The 16,976-nt window shown below is 45.5% G+C and overlaps 1 protein-coding gene across 2 annotated transcripts in view; it reads left to right on the top strand.

Annotated features, from left to right (window-relative positions):
- Atp7b (ATPase copper transporting beta) overlaps positions 1–16,976 on the top strand; it is a 69,984-nt gene that overhangs the window by 27,491 nt on the left and 25,517 nt on the right. For both annotated transcript variants that reach the window (XM_051169585.1, XM_051169584.1), the window contains exons 2-3: positions 9,159–10,383; positions 15,546–15,791. In XM_051169585.1, the coding sequence (XP_051025542.1) occupies positions 9,159–10,383; positions 15,546–15,791 (1,471 nt within the window). The remainder of the gene's footprint in view (positions 1–9,158; positions 10,384–15,545; positions 15,792–16,976) is intronic.

The raw sequence follows: 16,976 nt of genomic DNA, 5'->3' as shown, positions 1-16,976 counted from the left end.
TGGTGGTGTTTAGTTTCTTGAGTTCTTTATATATTTTGGATATTAGACCTTTGTCAGATGTAGGGTTGGTGAAGATCTTTTCCCAGTCTGTAGGCTGTCACTTTGTTCTGGTGACAGTGTTTCCTGCCTTACAGAAGCTTCTCAGCCTCATGAGGTCCCAATTATTAATTGTTGACCTTAAGGCTTGGGCTGTTGGTGTTCTGTTCAGGAAGTTGTCTCTTGTGCCAATGTGCTCCCAGGCTTTTCTCCACTTGTAACTAATTTAGAGTCTTTGGTTTCATGTTGAGGTCTTTGATCCACTTGGACTTGAGTTTTGTACATGGTGACAAATATGGGTCCAATTGCATTTTTCTACATGTAGACATCCAGTTAGACCAGCACCATTTGTTGAATAAGCTATCCTTTTTCCATTGAATAGATTTGGCTTCTTTGTCAGATCAAGTGACCATATGTGTGTGGATTCATATCTGGGTCTTCGATTCGATTCCACTGATCAACCAGCCTATTGCTGTGCCAGTACCATGCTGTTTTAATTACTGTTGCTTTATAGTACAGCTTGAGATCAGGTATGCAGATTCCTCCGGAGGATCTTTTATTGTATAAGATTGTTTTAGCTATTCTGGGTTTTTTGTTTTTCCGTATGAAGTTAAGAATTGAACTTGGAGAGGGCATCACTGTCTAAGAATTTTTATTTTGTGAATTTATTTTGCTGATGTTGAAAATAATACATGATATACACAGAGAGAGAGAGAGAGAGAGAGAGAGAGAGAGAGACAGAGACAGATACACAGAGAGCATTTGTTAATTTTATTTATTAATTTTACTCACTTTGGCTGGGGAGATGGCTTTGTGGGTAAAGTACTTGCTGTGCAAGCAATAAGGACCTAAGCTTGGCTTCTTGGCACCTATGTAAAACCGGACATACATGTGCACTGTGACCCCAGCACTGGAGCTGATGAAAAATCCTGAGGGCGCTCTGGACGGCCTTCTGAAAGGCAAGCTTCAGGTCCAGGAGAGAGTAACAAAGCAAGACACCTTGAAGTTCAGTGACCTCTTCATGCACGTGCATAGGGAAGCATGCTGTGTACAGACCTGTACATACAGCGCGCGCGCACACACACACACACACACACACACACACACACACACACACACACGGTAACATTTGTTTTTAAATTAAAATTGTAAAAGTTTCAAAATATACATTTCATAATGTTATTTTAGAATACTTAAAGATAACTTCCAGTTGTATGTGCTAATGCATGGTGTATGTTCCTGTAAGCTTGGTTCAACATAGAGAAATCAATTCTTCCATGATGGGAATATTAAAAATTGACACTATCCATCTGGATGCCTGGGATGACTTGGATGAGATTCATTTCCCCTTTCTTCCTTCCTTCCTTCCTTCCTTCCTTCCTTCCTTCCTTCCTTCCTTCCTTCCTCTTTCCTTTCTCCCTTGAATGCTGAGTACCCTCCCTACCACGGAGCCATGCCTCTGGCTCTGTGTGAGATGTGCTGAGTGTGGCAATCATTTTCATCTTCCCTCCTCTTGAGTCTGATGTCCAGAAAGTTCTGAGGTGAGGCTGCGCAAAGCAGCACACCCATAGCGTGCCGGGCTCAGGGTGGCCGTGGCTCTGGGCTACAGTGACACCCGTTTCAAACAACAATGAACAAACAATAGAAGATTCTTTCAGAAGCTAGCAAACGGTCTGTCTCAAAGTAAAGTATGGTCTGCAGAAAGAGTTCCCAAACATTCTCAAGGATATTCTCCTTGGGTGAGATGAGATGAAAGGTTTTCACAAGCCTTTCCTAGGACACAGGCTCAAGACTGCTATCTAAGACCTTTCAGTCTAAACCCTGTTGATTTTAAGTATAAAACTCGGGAGAGTGCTCCTTTTTATTCTCTCTGCAAATATATATATATTTTTTTGTTTTGTTTTTTTTGTTTTTTTTTTTTCCGAGACAGGGTTTCTCTGTGTAGCCTTGGCCATCCTGGACTCACTTTGTAGACCAGGCTGGCCTCGAACTCACAGCGATCCGCCTGCCTCTGCCTCCCGAGTGCTGGGATTAAAGGCGTGCGCCACCACGCCCGGCTCTCTCTGCAAATATTGTGTTAAAGAATGGAGGTCAGCACACACACATCACTTAATGCCCCAAACACTGCATAGCTGTCACCAGCTTGTTCTTGCTATGCTGTGGCTCTGTGGTAGAATGCTCACACAGGAGGCCCCAGCTTCTTTCAGTACCACAACAGAAGAATGAAGGAGATTGTTCTTGATGGTCAAGTGGCTCATAACTGTCGTTTGAAAAGCTCTGTCTCATAAATGCCTGCTGTAGAAAACCTGCCTGTCTAGAAGGGAGGGAGTGAGTGTCGACTATTGTCTGTCACTGATAAATGGCTTCTAACACTTCTGAAAATCCTTCTGCCAGGAACACACAGGGTCAGCTGTGCAGAGACTGAGAGCTGGCACTGTGGCCTTGGCTTTGGTCTACTGTAGGCAGAGCTAGGACCAGCTCATGGAGGGCAGGTAATAGAGAGAAACCTATATGGAGTTCTCTTTCTCCAACACACTAGGTGGTTGAAGGGTTGTGTCTTATTACAAGGAGGCAGTTTCTACTTTCTGTGATTTTATATAGATGTAAATTTTCCTAAATCAGCTGGAGAGATGGTTCAGAGGTTAAGAGCACTGGCTGTTCTTCCAAAGGTCCTGAGTTCAATTCCTAGCAACCACATGGTGGCTCATAACCATCTATAATGAGATCTGGTGCCCTCTTCTGGCCTGCTGGCTCACATGCAGGCACAATACTGCATAAATAATAAATAAATCTAAAAAAAAAAAAAAAAAAAAAGCCAGGCAGTGGTGGCGCACGCCTTTAATCCCAGCACTCGGGAGGCAGAGGCAGGCAGATCGCTGTAAGTTCAAGGCCAGCCTGGTCTACAAAGTTAGTCCGGGACAGCCAAGGCTACACAGAGAAACCTTGTCTCAAAAAACAAACAAACAAAAAAAATTTTTTTTTTTCCTAAATCAATTGTTAGTTTTTCTTCTGTCCTTGATTCCTTCTCAGTTGAATTAGCATTTAGTCATGGTCAACTGCCATCAAGTCTCTGTTCTAGGCCTATGTTGTATTCATATTGTTTTAACCTTTAAATGAATTAGTGTTTGGAACAGTAAATCATGGGCATTGCATATAAATTATGTAGTGAACATGACGTCCTTCTACCCCTGCAGGCTGAGCTCCTTCAGCTGCCCCATCCTCTTCACACCATATTGGTTTCTTAGACCTCAAGATGAGGGTTAGGGTTAAGTAGAGGGTGTGAGAATATTTGCTCCATGTTGGTCCAAAGGATTTTTCTGAGGTGTTGGAGGAGAGGAAGGTGGAGCAGGGGAGGCAAGTGTTGAAAGGAGGGAGCTGACAACCCTGGGATTATCAGGGACCTACCATCTAAAAGTTCAAAGGTGCTTGGGTTTATGTGCTTACATAGGAGGGAACAGATCTTTAGGGGGACCAGTAGGAGAAAATTGGTCCACTCTAAAGGCAAGTCTATGGATAGTTTAGTTAGGGAATGTTTTAGAATACAGTTGTGTGCTCCACTTTGCCAGGAGATTGGGAATGGTAGGGAATGTGTAGGTTTCCTTTGTTAAAGAATGTGGATAGAGATTTGGATATTAAATTCAGGGCTATCGTGTACTGTGGAGAACAGGGGAAGCCACATTGGAGTAGTATGTCTGTGGTGATGGCTCTCACAGCTGTAGTGACCTTGTTGCTGATGGTGGGAGAAGCGTCAGCTCATCCTGCCTCAGATGGAAGCATTTGAGTTAAATATACCTGCCAGCCAGAAACTGGGAGAGACTAGCCTGCATGACGGGTCAGGGAAAGGAGAGGGTTGGGGTTAGTGGTTTGACAGGCTCTGCAAACAGAGGAGACCTATTGTAACAGTTGTCTGTCCTGTGGGGACAGGTAATCCTGTGTTCATAGGAACTGAGTGAGGGCCAGAGGAGCTGGGTGGAAGAGATTATGTAGAGCTGAAAAGGTTTTTTGTTTGAGAGCCTTGCGTAAGATTAATAGTGGATTTTGATACCGCCATAACCCATCTCAGTAGCCATCCTACGAAGTAATTTTGTTTTGCTCTGCTGTAGTAACAGGGGAGCCATGTTACTTTTTAGAAGGACGAGTATGTGTGTGTGTGTGTGTGTGTGTGTGTGTGTGTGTGGCTTGTTTAGCATACTTGTCAGCTAAGCTATCAGTGATAGAAACATTAGGAGCTTGGCTGAAGTCCCCTGCAGTGAATGGTAGTGGGCTTCCAGGCTGTTGTAAGAGTTTGAGTATAAAGGTGCCATTTTGAATTGAAGTGGCGTGTTGAATGAGGAAGCCTCATTCCCACCAGGTGACTGCATCAGAGTCTATCATATGGCATGTGTATTTGGAGTCCGTGTATAGTCGATTATGGTATCTTTAGCCTGTTAGGCTGTGCATGGAGTATGAGTGATATGCTCTAGTCTATGTATGGCTTTGCATGCTTCAGGCATGTTTTGTATAATAGTATAACAAGACCTTTTGTGCCCCTTAGAGGAGCATGCATCTAAGAACCAGTTGGGAGTATTAGGTATTGTTTGATCCAATGTCTTAGTCAGTGTTCCTTTGATGTGAAGAGATACCAGGCCAACTCTTATTTGAGGCTTACAGTTTCAGAGGTTTAATCCGTTATCGTCATGGCAGGGAGAATAGAGGCATGGACGCAGACATGGTACTAGAGAAGTAGCTGAGAGCTCTACATTTGGATCCACGGGTAGCAGGAAGAGAGAGACACTGGGATTGGCTGAGGCTTTTGAAACTCCAAAGCCTACCCTCAGTGACACAGTTCCTCCAACAAGGCCACACTTACTAAGCCTTCTCAAGTAGTGTCACTCCCTAATGACCAAGCATTCAAATATATGAGCCCATGGGGGCCATTCTTAGTCAAACCACCACATTTCACTCCTTGGCTCCCGTAGGCCTCCATGCAGGGATATCTCTGACACACACTTGGCCTTAGTAGCTTTCCTTAGCTGTGAGGGAAGACTTTACAACCACTTTCATGTATCCTCGGCCCTAAAACCAGAACCATGGGGCCAAAGCTGCCAAGTTCTGCTGGAACATAGCCCCTCGTTCAGTTACATTTGTACCAGATTTCTGTTTTTGATGGTTTTTTTCCTTTCACTTTTTAAGCTTTTCTTTAGTTCCTTTTCACAAGTTGGAAGCTTAGCTGGATGGAGTCTCGCACTGAGTTTGCCACTGCTTTATCATCAGGCTTTCCTTTAAGCTTTTATCTCCTTGAGCACTGAACTTAACTCCATTACATTTCCTGGTCCTTCTTTTCTCCTCAAACTATACATTTTGTATTTTTCCTTACTCAAGTTGCTCCATTTCATTATAGATCTCATAAGACATAATAACCAAGACAGTCAGTACTAGATTGTCTTGAAATCTCCTTCGCCAAAGCCATCAATCCAAAACTACAAGGGCAAAAAGCAGCCATATTCTTTGCCAAATATTACAAGAATGGTCTCTAGGCCATTCATTAATATTCCTTTTCTCTGAAGTCTCCTGAGCTATGTGGTTATAATCTACATTGCTCTCAGCACCAATGCCTTTCACAGCCCTACTAGTATGGCCCAGTAAGCCCCACTTAGGAGCATTCAAATTTCTTTCCTAATCCAAAGACCCAGCAAATAGCTTGGTCAGTTGTCATAGCAATACCCCACTCCTGGTTCAGTGACTGCCTTGGATATTTGAAACCCCACAGTTTACCCCCATGACACAGTTCCTCTAACAAGGCTACACCCACTCCAAAAAAGGCCATCCTCCCTAATCCGTCTCAAGCAGCACCACTCACTGATAACCAAGCATTCAAACATATGAGCCTATAGGGGCTATTCTTATTTAAACTAGGACATATATGCTCAAAGGAATATAGGGTGAGATCCACTAGAAGTAAAGGAATGTGAACAGGAAGTTAACAAAGATAAGGAGACATCAAGGAGTTAAGTTGTAGGGTTAAGGATTGGACATGAATGCAAGAAGTTATCGGAGTCTATGAGGTGAGACTATACTGTGTGAATACAAGAAGGAGAAGGAGAGAAAGGCTGTGTGGATGAGATGATAAATACAGTCATGAGAAATGAATATGGAAAAGAAAAGATACAGGTTTTTTGGTTTTTGTTTTTGTTTTTTTTTAAAGTAAGAAGATCCTGAACTAAAGTTGTGTGGTTAGGAGCTATGCATCTTTGTTGTGGAGTGAGGGTGATTCCTACATAGGTAAGGGAGGCTTGGTGTCCCCAAACGGAGAGAAGTTAAAGAATACAGTGGCCTAACAGACAGAAGTGGAAGGGCTGCAGAAAATAGGAGTCAAGTGTATCGATTTCAGGTCAGTGGTTTTGGCTGTCAAGTAGATATTGAGGCCAGATCTGAATGGAAAATTGAACAAAGTGGGGAGCATTAAGATACAATTGAATAGCTGGGCATGGTGGCACACACCTTTAATCCCACCCAGCACCAGGAGGCAGAGGCAGGCAGATCTCTGTGAGTTCAAGGCCAGCCTAGTCTAGGGAGGTCCAAGACAGCCAGAGCTACAGAGAAACCCTGTCTCCAAAACAAAACAAAACAAAACAAAACGCACTTGAACCCCAATTGTTTGAAACTTTTTAGAAGGCAAGCCACAGGGTTGTCTTTGGGCATAGAGGGGCTATTGCCCATGTTGTAGGTCTAAACGGGACAGACCTACTCTGGAGTGTTTCTAGAACTGGACCTCACCCTGGAATAAAGTTCCTGAGAGTCCTTAGACATCCCCAAGGGAACTGTTGGGAAGAGTGAAGTGCTCCTCAGCGCTGACGTGAAGCAGAGTCTGAGTCCCAGGTACCACTGTGAAATGCTGGGCCCTTCCATGCTGAGCAGGAGAGTGGATGGTGTTGAGTGTAGCTCCAGAAAGGGCAAAGACGGCCCTTTTGGGGCCTGGAGGTCAGGTTAGAGGATAAGAAAAAGAGTGAGTTTATGACTCCTGCCAATAAAGAGTAAAAACAAAACCATTGCTCTGTTCATGTGGCCTTAGATGAGGTAAAGTAGGTGTAGCTGTTGTGAACTCCAAGGCAGAGTGGCTCTTGGAAGGCAAAGAAAGATGGAAAATAGGATGGAGGGTGGAATAGAAGCCTGGTAAAGGGTCTGCGACACCTTCCGGGAACTTTTCTTTTTCCTTCAATTACATCAGATAGTTTTGCTGCGTACAGTAGTCTAGGTTGGCAGTTGTGGGCCTTTTGGACTTGTAATGCATCATTGCTCTGTGCAGCTCCTGGCTCTCAAAGTTTCCATTGAGAAATCAGCTGTTATTCTGCTGGGTTTTCCTTTGTATGTGACTTGTGTGTGTGTGTGTTTTTCTCTTGCACTTTCTTTGTTCTGTATATTTAGCGTTATGCTGTGGTGATCTGTCTGTCTGTCTTTCTTTCTTTTTTGGTTTTTTGAGACATGGTTTCTCTGTGTGTATCCCTGGTTGCCCTGGACTCACTCTGTAGACCAGGCTAGCCTGGGATCACCTGCCTCTGCCTCCCAATCGCTGGGATTAAGGGCATGTGCCACCACCGCCCTGCTGCTGTGGTGATTTTCTGTTCTGGTCTTGTCTATTTGGTGTTCTGTGTGCTTCTTGTATCTCTATGAGTGTTTGGGGGAAGTTTTCTTCTATGATCTTTGTGAAGATCTAGCCTATTCTGCTGACCTGAGATTCTTCCCCCGCATCATAGTCTTTCATGTTCTTTCCGTGCTTTAATTCCCCCATATTCTTATGTAGTTGGTCTGGATTCTCCACTTTAGCTTCAAATCCTGATATTGTATCTTCTACTTGACCCATTCTACTTGTAAGGCTTTCCCCTGAGTTTTCTGGTTGGGATATTGGGTTTTTCTAATTTTGTCTTTGTGGTGATTTCAATGAATATGTCCCGCATAGGCTCATATATTTGAATGCTTGGTCTGGAGTTGGTGGAATTGTTTGGGAGGATTAGGGGGCTGTGGTCTTGTTGGAAGAGGTGTGTCATTGAGGGTGGGCTTTGAATTCTTTGAAGTTTATCATTCTTTTAAGTTCTGTGTCTTGGAGTTCATCTAGGTAATTCTCATTGGAGAACATTCTGTAGGACTGGTGGATTTGGATGTAGCTAGAACACTCTATTATTTTTCACATTTGTATTTTAGTCAAGAGACCTGGGCATGTGGACTTCTTTTGTTAGTTCTGTGTCTGATGTGGACATAGCATGCTGGGACAGAGCACAGGATGTTTGTGGTGGGCTCAGCTTAGAGTTTCCATATGGTGTGGGTGAGATGAAGTCAGGTAGACACAGGGATCTGGGCTGGTGCACGAGATGCATGTTCTAGTCTGGGGACAGAGGGGGCTGGTCTGACCAGAGTAGGAAAGAATACTAGATTTGAGCCTGGGCTAGATTTGGGGATTGAGGAAGGTATGTGGAAGGGAGGAGGAGCTCATTAACTGGCCACAGTGGATTCCAGTGCAAGATAGGTGGGGCCAGACTGGGCCTGGAAATTGGATATGGCTCAGGAGGGATGAAATCATGTGACAGGAAGAAGGGCCTAGGCTGCTGCACAGGGTGTATGCCCTGACCAAAGCCTGGGGATGGTGACAGCACACACAGTGCTGCCCAGACTAGCTGGGGCACTGGACATGGGACCCAGGCTAGATCTAGGGGTTGGAGATGGTGCCTATAGGGGAAGATCTGGTCAGCTCACCCTGCCGTCCCGTGGTGCAAGATGTGCAGTCCAGGCTGCATGCTATGAAAGCCTCGTGTCTCCTGTTGAGTGGCTGTTTCAAGCTTTGTTTCCTGTTACCACAACTTATCAGGTGGTTGATCATCTTTTGGGGGCTTAAGATTCAGTCTTTGGATAATGTACTGTTGACATTCAAATGAGTTTTCAGGAGTAGTTCAGCCCAACTCAGGTTAAGTATGCCCAGGAGCAGACCCTCTGTGGAGTTACGGGAGTCTCAAAATCTTCAGGTGCTTTTGGGAGGCGCTCGTGACTCTTCCTCAGGCTGTGAGCGCTTATGGAATTGGCACTACAAGTGGAAAATCCCTACCCCCAAATACTTAGTTTTAGGATAAAATGGTTATTTCCTCTTCTTTTAGGTCTTATCTAAACTTGGTTTGCCTGCACGTCCCTGGGAACAAGCAATGAAGCAGAGCTTCGCCTTTGACAATGTTGGCTTTGAAGGGGGTCTGGACAGCTCATCCTCTGCCATCACCGGCGTGGTTAGCATCCTAGGCATGACTTGTCATTCTTGTGTCAAGTCCATCGAGGATAGGATCTCCACCCTGAAAGGCATTGTGAGCATTAAGGTTTCTCTGGAACAAGGCAGAGCCAGTGTCACATACGTGCCGTCAGTCACGAACCTGCAGCAGATTTGCCTGCAAATTGAGGATATGGGCTTTGAGGCCAGCGCCGCAGAAGGAAAGGCTGCCTCCTGGCCTTCCAGGTCTGCCCCAGCCCAGGAGGCAGTGGTCAAGCTCCGGGTGGATGGCATGACCTGTCAGTCCTGTGTCAGCTCCATTGAAGGCAAGATCCGGAAACTACAAGGAGTTGTGAGAGTCAAAGTCTCCCTCAGCAACCAGGAGGCAGTCATCACATATCAGCCTTATCTCATTCAACCCGAAGACCTCAGGGACCACATCTGTGACATGGGATTTGAAGCCGCCATCAAGAACAGAACAGCCCCCTTAAGGCTGGGACCAATTGATATCAACAAGTTAGAAAACACTAACCTGAAGAGACCAATATTTTCTCTTAACCAGAATTCCAATAATTCTGAGACCCTGGGGCACCAAGGGAGCCACATGGCCACCCTCCACTTGAGAATAGATGGGATGCACTGCAAGTCGTGCGTTTTGAATATTGAAGGAAATATAGGCCAACTTCCAGGGGTTCAAAATATTCACGTGTCCTTAGAGAACAAAACTGCCCAAATACAGTATGACCCGTCTTGTATTACCCCCTTGTTCCTGCAGAATGCCATTGAGGCGCTGCCCCCCGGGCGCTTTAAAGTCACTCTTCCTGATGGAGTAGAGGAGAAGGAGTCCGAGAGTGGATCTGCCAGTGTTCCCTCCCCTGGCCCCTCCCAGAGCCACCGGGAGCAGGGCCCATGCAGCGCTGCTGTCCTTACCGTCACTGGCGTCACCAGCGCATCGTCTGTTCAGACCATCAAAGACACCCTGTCCCAGCGGAACGGTGTGCAGCAAATATCCATCTCTTTGGCAGAAGGGACCGGAAGAATTCTTTATGATCCCTCAATGGTTAGCTCAGATGAACTCCGAATGGCTGTAGAAGACATGGGATTTGAGGTGTCCGCGAATCCTGGTAAGTCACTGTTACATGTTTGAAGTGTGTCGGGGTCATCTCTTGATGTCTCATGACGGTACTTGGGAAGTTGAGTAAGGGGGCCCTGTTCACCACCTCACACGTTGATAGTTACAGCAAGGTGTGCTGACTTTGCTTACGTGTCTCTAGGGTGGAGAGAATGGAATTTTCCATGGCTGCCTCTCATGTAGCTGACACTCAAATGATAGGTTTTGGTTTGGTTTGGTTTTTCAAGACAGGGTTTCTCTGTGTAGTCCTGATTATCCAGGACTCACTTTGTAGACCAGGCTGGCCTCGAACTTATAGAAATCCACCTGCCTCTGCCTCCCTAGTGCTGGGATTAAAGGCATGTGCCACCACACCTGGCTAAACAGTAGATTGTTATTTGGGGTTCTTTTCTAGAGAGAATTAATTGGGAGTCTGCATTCTAAAAAATGAACATTGTAAGACTATTAAACCCTCCTCTCAGCAAAGGAACAATCGTTACTTTCTCTGAAGATTTCTTCCCATATAAAACAAGATAAAAGCAACAGCCCTTTAGTCTTACGGGGCATGATGGCCGAGAGACCACTGAAACAAACAAGAAGCTGATGCAGGGGATGTGTGTAAGGGCTGGTTGGCTAGGTACCATGATCCCTGTCCTAAAAACAAAAGTGCCAGGCACTGTGGCACATTGCACGCCTGTAATTCCAGACCTTATGGGGAGGATGGAGGCAGGAGACTACGGGACAAGAGGTTCCTCAACTACATGGCAAGTTCAAGCCTACATTAGTCCCCATCTCAAAAAAACTAAACAAAACCAAACAAAGCCTCAAAATCCTGAACCTCAAAATTTGCAGCACCCATAGGGTTGTCTGTTCAAAGTAGAAATTCAGGGGAGGATTTTTTTTTTTTTTTTTTTCCGAGACAGGGTTTCTCTGTGTAGCCTTGGCCATCCTGGACTCACTTTGTAGACCAGGCTGGCCTCGAACTCACAGCGATCCGCCTGCCTCTGCCTCCCGAGTGCTGGGATTAAAGGCGTGCGCCACCACGCCCGGCTACAGGGGAGGATTTTACAGGCACTCTTCCAGCCTTTTTTTTTTTTTTTAGCTTAACTTTTTAAAAACTTTGACATATATTTGAATACATAATTTATATTATTACACGTGTATACAATAAATACATACAGCAAGAAGGACAGATGGCTGTTAGACAGGGCCTCTATGAAGGGCGCGTGTGGCAGGGCTCACAAAGAAGGGGTCCCATTTTGAGGTGGCCCATTATCAGGCCACCCCTGCTCTACCCAGCACTATAGTGACATACAAGGTGTCTATGTACCACGTGCTCACGGCCTGCACTAGTTGTGGGCCTGCTGTATGCGAAAGACCATCTGAGAGCTCCCTTGTGGTAGGAGGCAGCGGAGGAGTTAAAGTGCAGCTTGATCTGTGTGAGTCCGGGCTAGGTTTTTTTTCCCAGGTCCGTGTGTGGTGGGAAGTGGGAGATAAGGAAGGAAGGCTCCGAGGGTGTCGGAGTACCCTGGGCAATGAAGCTGCAGGTTTGGGGGAACTTTAGAGGAATGCAGAGTGCCCTGAGCAGGGTCAGAGTCGGCTTCTTGACCCAACAGTGCAACAGGAGGCTAGAGGTCAGAGGTCAGAGGCACTGTGTGGGGTCAGGATGAAGACTGTGTGTGATGGGAAGGAGAGCCCAGGATGAGCTCTTCCCTGATCCTGGCAGATGGATGGACAGACAGCATAGCAGAGCTGGGGGTGTAGATCTGAGGGAAGGATCCCTGGGTGAAGAGGGAGTGAGATGGACCAAGTGGGTCGAGAGCACAGGTAGCATTTCCGGGTGGCAGCTGCCGGAGAGGGCAGCCTCTTACATTAGCTTAAGAGGCCTTGGGAGCAGAGGTGAGCAGCTTCTTTCAGGATTAGCAAGGGAGAGGCTGTGGGTCCTCTGTATACAAGGAAATTAGGAGTCCAACCTTTGTCAGAGGTGGGAGGGCCTTCAGTGGAGCAGGAGGGATGTGGGGGGAAGGGGGAATGGGGAATGGAGCCAGGGTACCAGAGAGGCCCAAGATGGGGGAAGGATGAGCTTGCTTTCTTTTCTTTCTCTCCCTCTCCACCTCTACTTTTTTTTTTTTTTTTTAAAGGCAGAGTCTCATCTTGTTGCGTAAGTGATCCTGAGTGGGGGACTATAAACTGGCTGGCATATTTGCTGAGGGGACAGTTCTGTGCGTGGTAACAAACACCTTGGTTTCCTGATCTGTAAACTGGGCTAGAACATAGTAGCCACAGAATCTGTTGCCTGGAACCTGCAGTTTTGTGTGTCTGTGCTGGCACTGGGAGCTACTTACAGAGTGTCCAGGCAAAGCTCCAGCAGCCCCGGGGCCCTGGGGCCTCTGGACGCCATATCCTCTGACCACAGGCCTGAGCTGTGTCCTTGAGAAGACTGCTCTGTTAGGGTACTTAAAGACTCCCTCTGTACACAGCCACCCCCAACCCGAGCAGGTGCAGTGGATGAAGTGCGGTGGCCCCAGGCTTTGTTCTACTACTAAGTGTTGTTTTGTTTTCATACCATGTTCTCCACGCCCTGGAAAGAATGTGGTGTGTGTGTGTGTGTGTGTGTGTGTGTGTGTGTGTGTGTGTGTGTGTATTTAAACAAAGTCAACAAAGAAAATAGCAGAGCAGTAAATCCTGTACTCTAAAGAACTCATTGAAGAGGCTTGATGTAAACTGGGTTGTGTAGGACTGCCTCTCTTAATGGTACAGTCAGGTTATTGACAGCAAGAGAGAAAAGACCATGGAACTACATATTGAGAGTAATTGAATTCGACCGAGTAAACATAGGAAGAAAGAGCGAGTTTATATTAGGTAGAACTATGAGAGTTGTCCTCACTTAGGCCAAGAGATGCTTAGAGTGTGTGAGCTGATGAATAAAAGTATAAACACCCAGCTGAATTTCAGATAATTACTCAATGAGTTCTTTTGTATAAATATCTGAGAATTGAAGATATATTTACAGTAAAGAAGGCTGACATTGACATTTAGCTGGGCATCCTATATGGGCAGTTTTTTCATCTAGGTTAAACCTCCAGTGAGCTCATGAGTGTACTGTTTGCACACTGAAGAGCTGTTACATCCTTGGATCAGTGGGGGATATTTACCAGGTAGCAGAAAACGAGCGACACATCCCGATAGACGTGTGAGACTCATGCAGAAGAGGAGCCGAGACCCACAGGCTGTTGTCAGTGCAGGCGGCCACTACTCATCCTGTCTCCCGCATTTGTGGCAGTCTGCCGGCAAGTCCTGTCCTTTCCATTTCCACACATACTTAAGGGCACTTCTCACTGTCAGAGGGAGCAATGAGCATGCGTCTGGATTAGTCTGGATGGTATTTGTCTTAGTGGCTGTTCTATGGCTGTGAAGAGACACCATGCCTGAGGCAACTCTTAGAATAAAAGAAAACATTTAATTGGTGGCTTGCTTTCAATTTTATCGTCTTGGTGGCCGAGAGACAGGAATGGCGCTGGAGAAGTAGCTGAGAGCTCTATCCTGATCCACAGACACCAGGCCTGGCATGGGCTTTTGAAACCTTAAAGCCTAGTCCCAGTGACACACCTCCTTCAACAAGGCCTTGCCTCCTAGTCCTGCTGAGACAGATCATAGCTGGAGACTAAACATGCAAGTACATGAGCCTATGGGGGGGCACCTTACTTAGCCCATCACACATTGGCTGGTTCATCTGTGTGTATGTGTATATGGTAGATAAAAAACAGTCCCCAAGGGAACCTGTGATTGTATAACTTTAAATTCCAAATCAGACATTATACATGCCATGAAACAGTGGATCGTTAAGTAGGAAGACACTGAATTATCCAAGTGTACCCGGCTATGTGCCATCATCCAATAAAAGTGGGGATCCTTTCCTGCCTGGACTAGGTTGATGTGACAACTAAACAGACATTTGGGGTTGCTAATTTTGAATGTGAGGAAATGGGCCTGGGAACCTGGGAATAAACAGATTCTCCAGTGGAGCCTCTTGAAGGACACAGGGCTGCCACCTTGATTATATGTTGTGTAACTGACTAGAATACCCGAATACTTTGTGGTCTTTCAGCTAATAAGTTTATGGCAATTTGTTACAGTAACAGCAAGAAGCTAATTGAAGGCCTTTTAGAACCAGAGAAGTACTTACCCTTTAGATTTATGTATCGTATTCTAATAAAGCAAACAAAACACAATGCTGCACTAGCATGTGGATAGACAGAAAAGATCAGCAGAAATTACAGAGCCAAGAGTAGCTCTGTGCAAATACTCTCTCATTCATCACTGGGGCTCTGGGGAGAAAATGGTGGTCTTTTCAGGTTATGGAAGAAGATCATAGCTGGAAAGAAATTAGTCTTGACCTTATATGTTGCATAAGAAATGCTTGAAGTTTATTATATAGGCCTGGAGTTTGTCAAACTGTCTAGGTAGACCAGGGAGATAGCTTAACAGGTGCAGTGCCTGCCACACAAAGGTGAGAACTGGGTTCCGGGTTCCCAGCACTGACAAGTCTGTGCAGGCTTGGTGCCCCACTTGTAATCTCAGCACTCAGAAAGTAGAAGCAATGGCTGCCTGGAGCACACTGGCTAGCTGGACCACTGAATCACAGGCTCTGGGGCTGATGAGAGATGCTACCTCAGGAAGTAAAGAGTAATCACAGAAGACGCCTATCTTAAACCTCTGTTCTTTAAATGTGTGTATACCCACATGTACCTCCACATATACATATGCAGACCTGTGGTATTAACCTGCACTCTCCTCATGTATTTAAATCCATGTGGATCTCCCTCCCTGTGCTTTTAGAGGAAAATTCCATAAATATTTTTGCTAAGTTGAGGTAGAATCTATTAAAAGAACTAAACATTTAATAAGATCAATTTTATTATCATAAGAACTCTGTTTACCAAAAGACAGCAGAAGGATGACAGCACAAAACACATGCTTGGAGGAGCATTTGCAATGCTGTCACTGACAAAATGTCATACCTGAAAGATAGAAGAGGGAGAGGCAGTGTTGGAAATGCCAGTCCCCAGTCGCGTCTCTAGGACCTTCAGTCTGAGTATTGTCATGCTTGAACCTCCTGTTGTGACAAGCAGAATTACTTTTTGTCTTCTAATTATTTCTCACACTTTCTTATAGAAGACGTTCCCATTAACCACCTCAGAAACGCTAGCCCTGGGAATTCTGTGGATGATACACCAGGGTCTGCGCAAACAATGGCTTCCAACACCAGAGGACTCCCCCCAAACCGGGATCCTGGCCACTCGTCAGATACCCCACCACCCACAGGAACAGCAGCACCACAGAAGTGCATTGTACAGATCCGAGGCATGACCTGTGCGTCCTGTGTGTCTAACATAGAGCGGAGTCTCCAGAGACATGCTGGTAAGAAGCCGAGCAGCCACGATGGCCTTGGAAATACCCTGCATCAACTCTCCATTGACTGTATTATCAGTAGCCGTGACAGTCTGACAGCAAGCCCGTCGTGTGATAATGTCGATGTCTGTCTAATGTCCCCATATGACTGGCATGCCGTGGTCACGGCATGTTCTATGCAGAGATTTCTCAATTAGCTTTTCCCAGTATTAGTTTCCCACCTTTGTCTCATCAATCTCTCTAGAGAATGAAACACCAGCCTGTGCTTAGAATCTCCTGTTTCAGACACTTTGTCCTGTTGACTGCTGAAGCTATAAATTCTGCATTTGCTGGGTTTGTCCTCCAGATGATGTTTATAATGTTGCTTTTTTTTTAAAAAAGATTTGTTTAGTTATTATTATGTATACAGTGCTGAAGAGGGCATCAGATCACATTATAGATGGTTGTGAGGATGTGGTTGCTGGGAATTGAACTCATGACCTCTGGAAGAGCAGTCAGTGCTCTTAACCGTTGAGCCATCTCTCCAGCCCCGTACTGTTGCTTCTTAAGTGCAACAAAAATCTTGCTTGGATCATTGTCCTAAATGGAGGTGGAGGACCTCTGTCAACTGTGTTCTGCCTACAGATAAAATATAATTTCACAGTGCTTGCTTTTCTGCCCCTGACTTTAACTTCTCCTTTTTATCTTTTTTGTTTGTTAGTTTTGTTTTCTTTTTCAAGATGTTTTTTCCATGTAGCCTGTCTCTGGCTGTCCTGGCTGAGCAGGGTAGCCTCAAACTCCTGCCTCTGTCTCCCCACGTGCTGGGATTATAGGCGTGCACCACTGCACCTGGCCTCCCTTCTGTCTTTTTTGATGTAGTTTTTAAAGCACATCATGCCTTTCATTATTTATTTGAATGTGACTCTTCTCCTTAAACTAACATAATAGTATTAGCCAGATGGTCTATAGGTTTTTCAGTTTTGGAAATCCTTAAAAGCCTGAAAAGAATAAATAAAACCATGTTTGAAATTTTTAAATTTTTCCCTTGTACGTCAGAAAGGGGAAGACAATTATGCCCTTTCTGTCATCGCTACAGCTGTACCCCTAGTTTGATGTGTATGCAACCATGGACCTCCTAAAGGCGTGGCATCTCTGGGGGATGGGCATCTGGAGTCTCAGACCCATTAAAGCAGACTCTGATTCAGCAGGTCCTCA

The sequence above is a fragment of the Acomys russatus genome, chromosome 27 (genome assembly GCF_903995435.1).
Source record: "Acomys russatus chromosome 27, mAcoRus1.1, whole genome shotgun sequence".
Taxonomy (NCBI): domain Eukaryota; kingdom Metazoa; phylum Chordata; class Mammalia; order Rodentia; family Muridae; genus Acomys; species Acomys russatus.
This window is presented reverse-complemented; position numbering and strand designations above follow the sequence as displayed.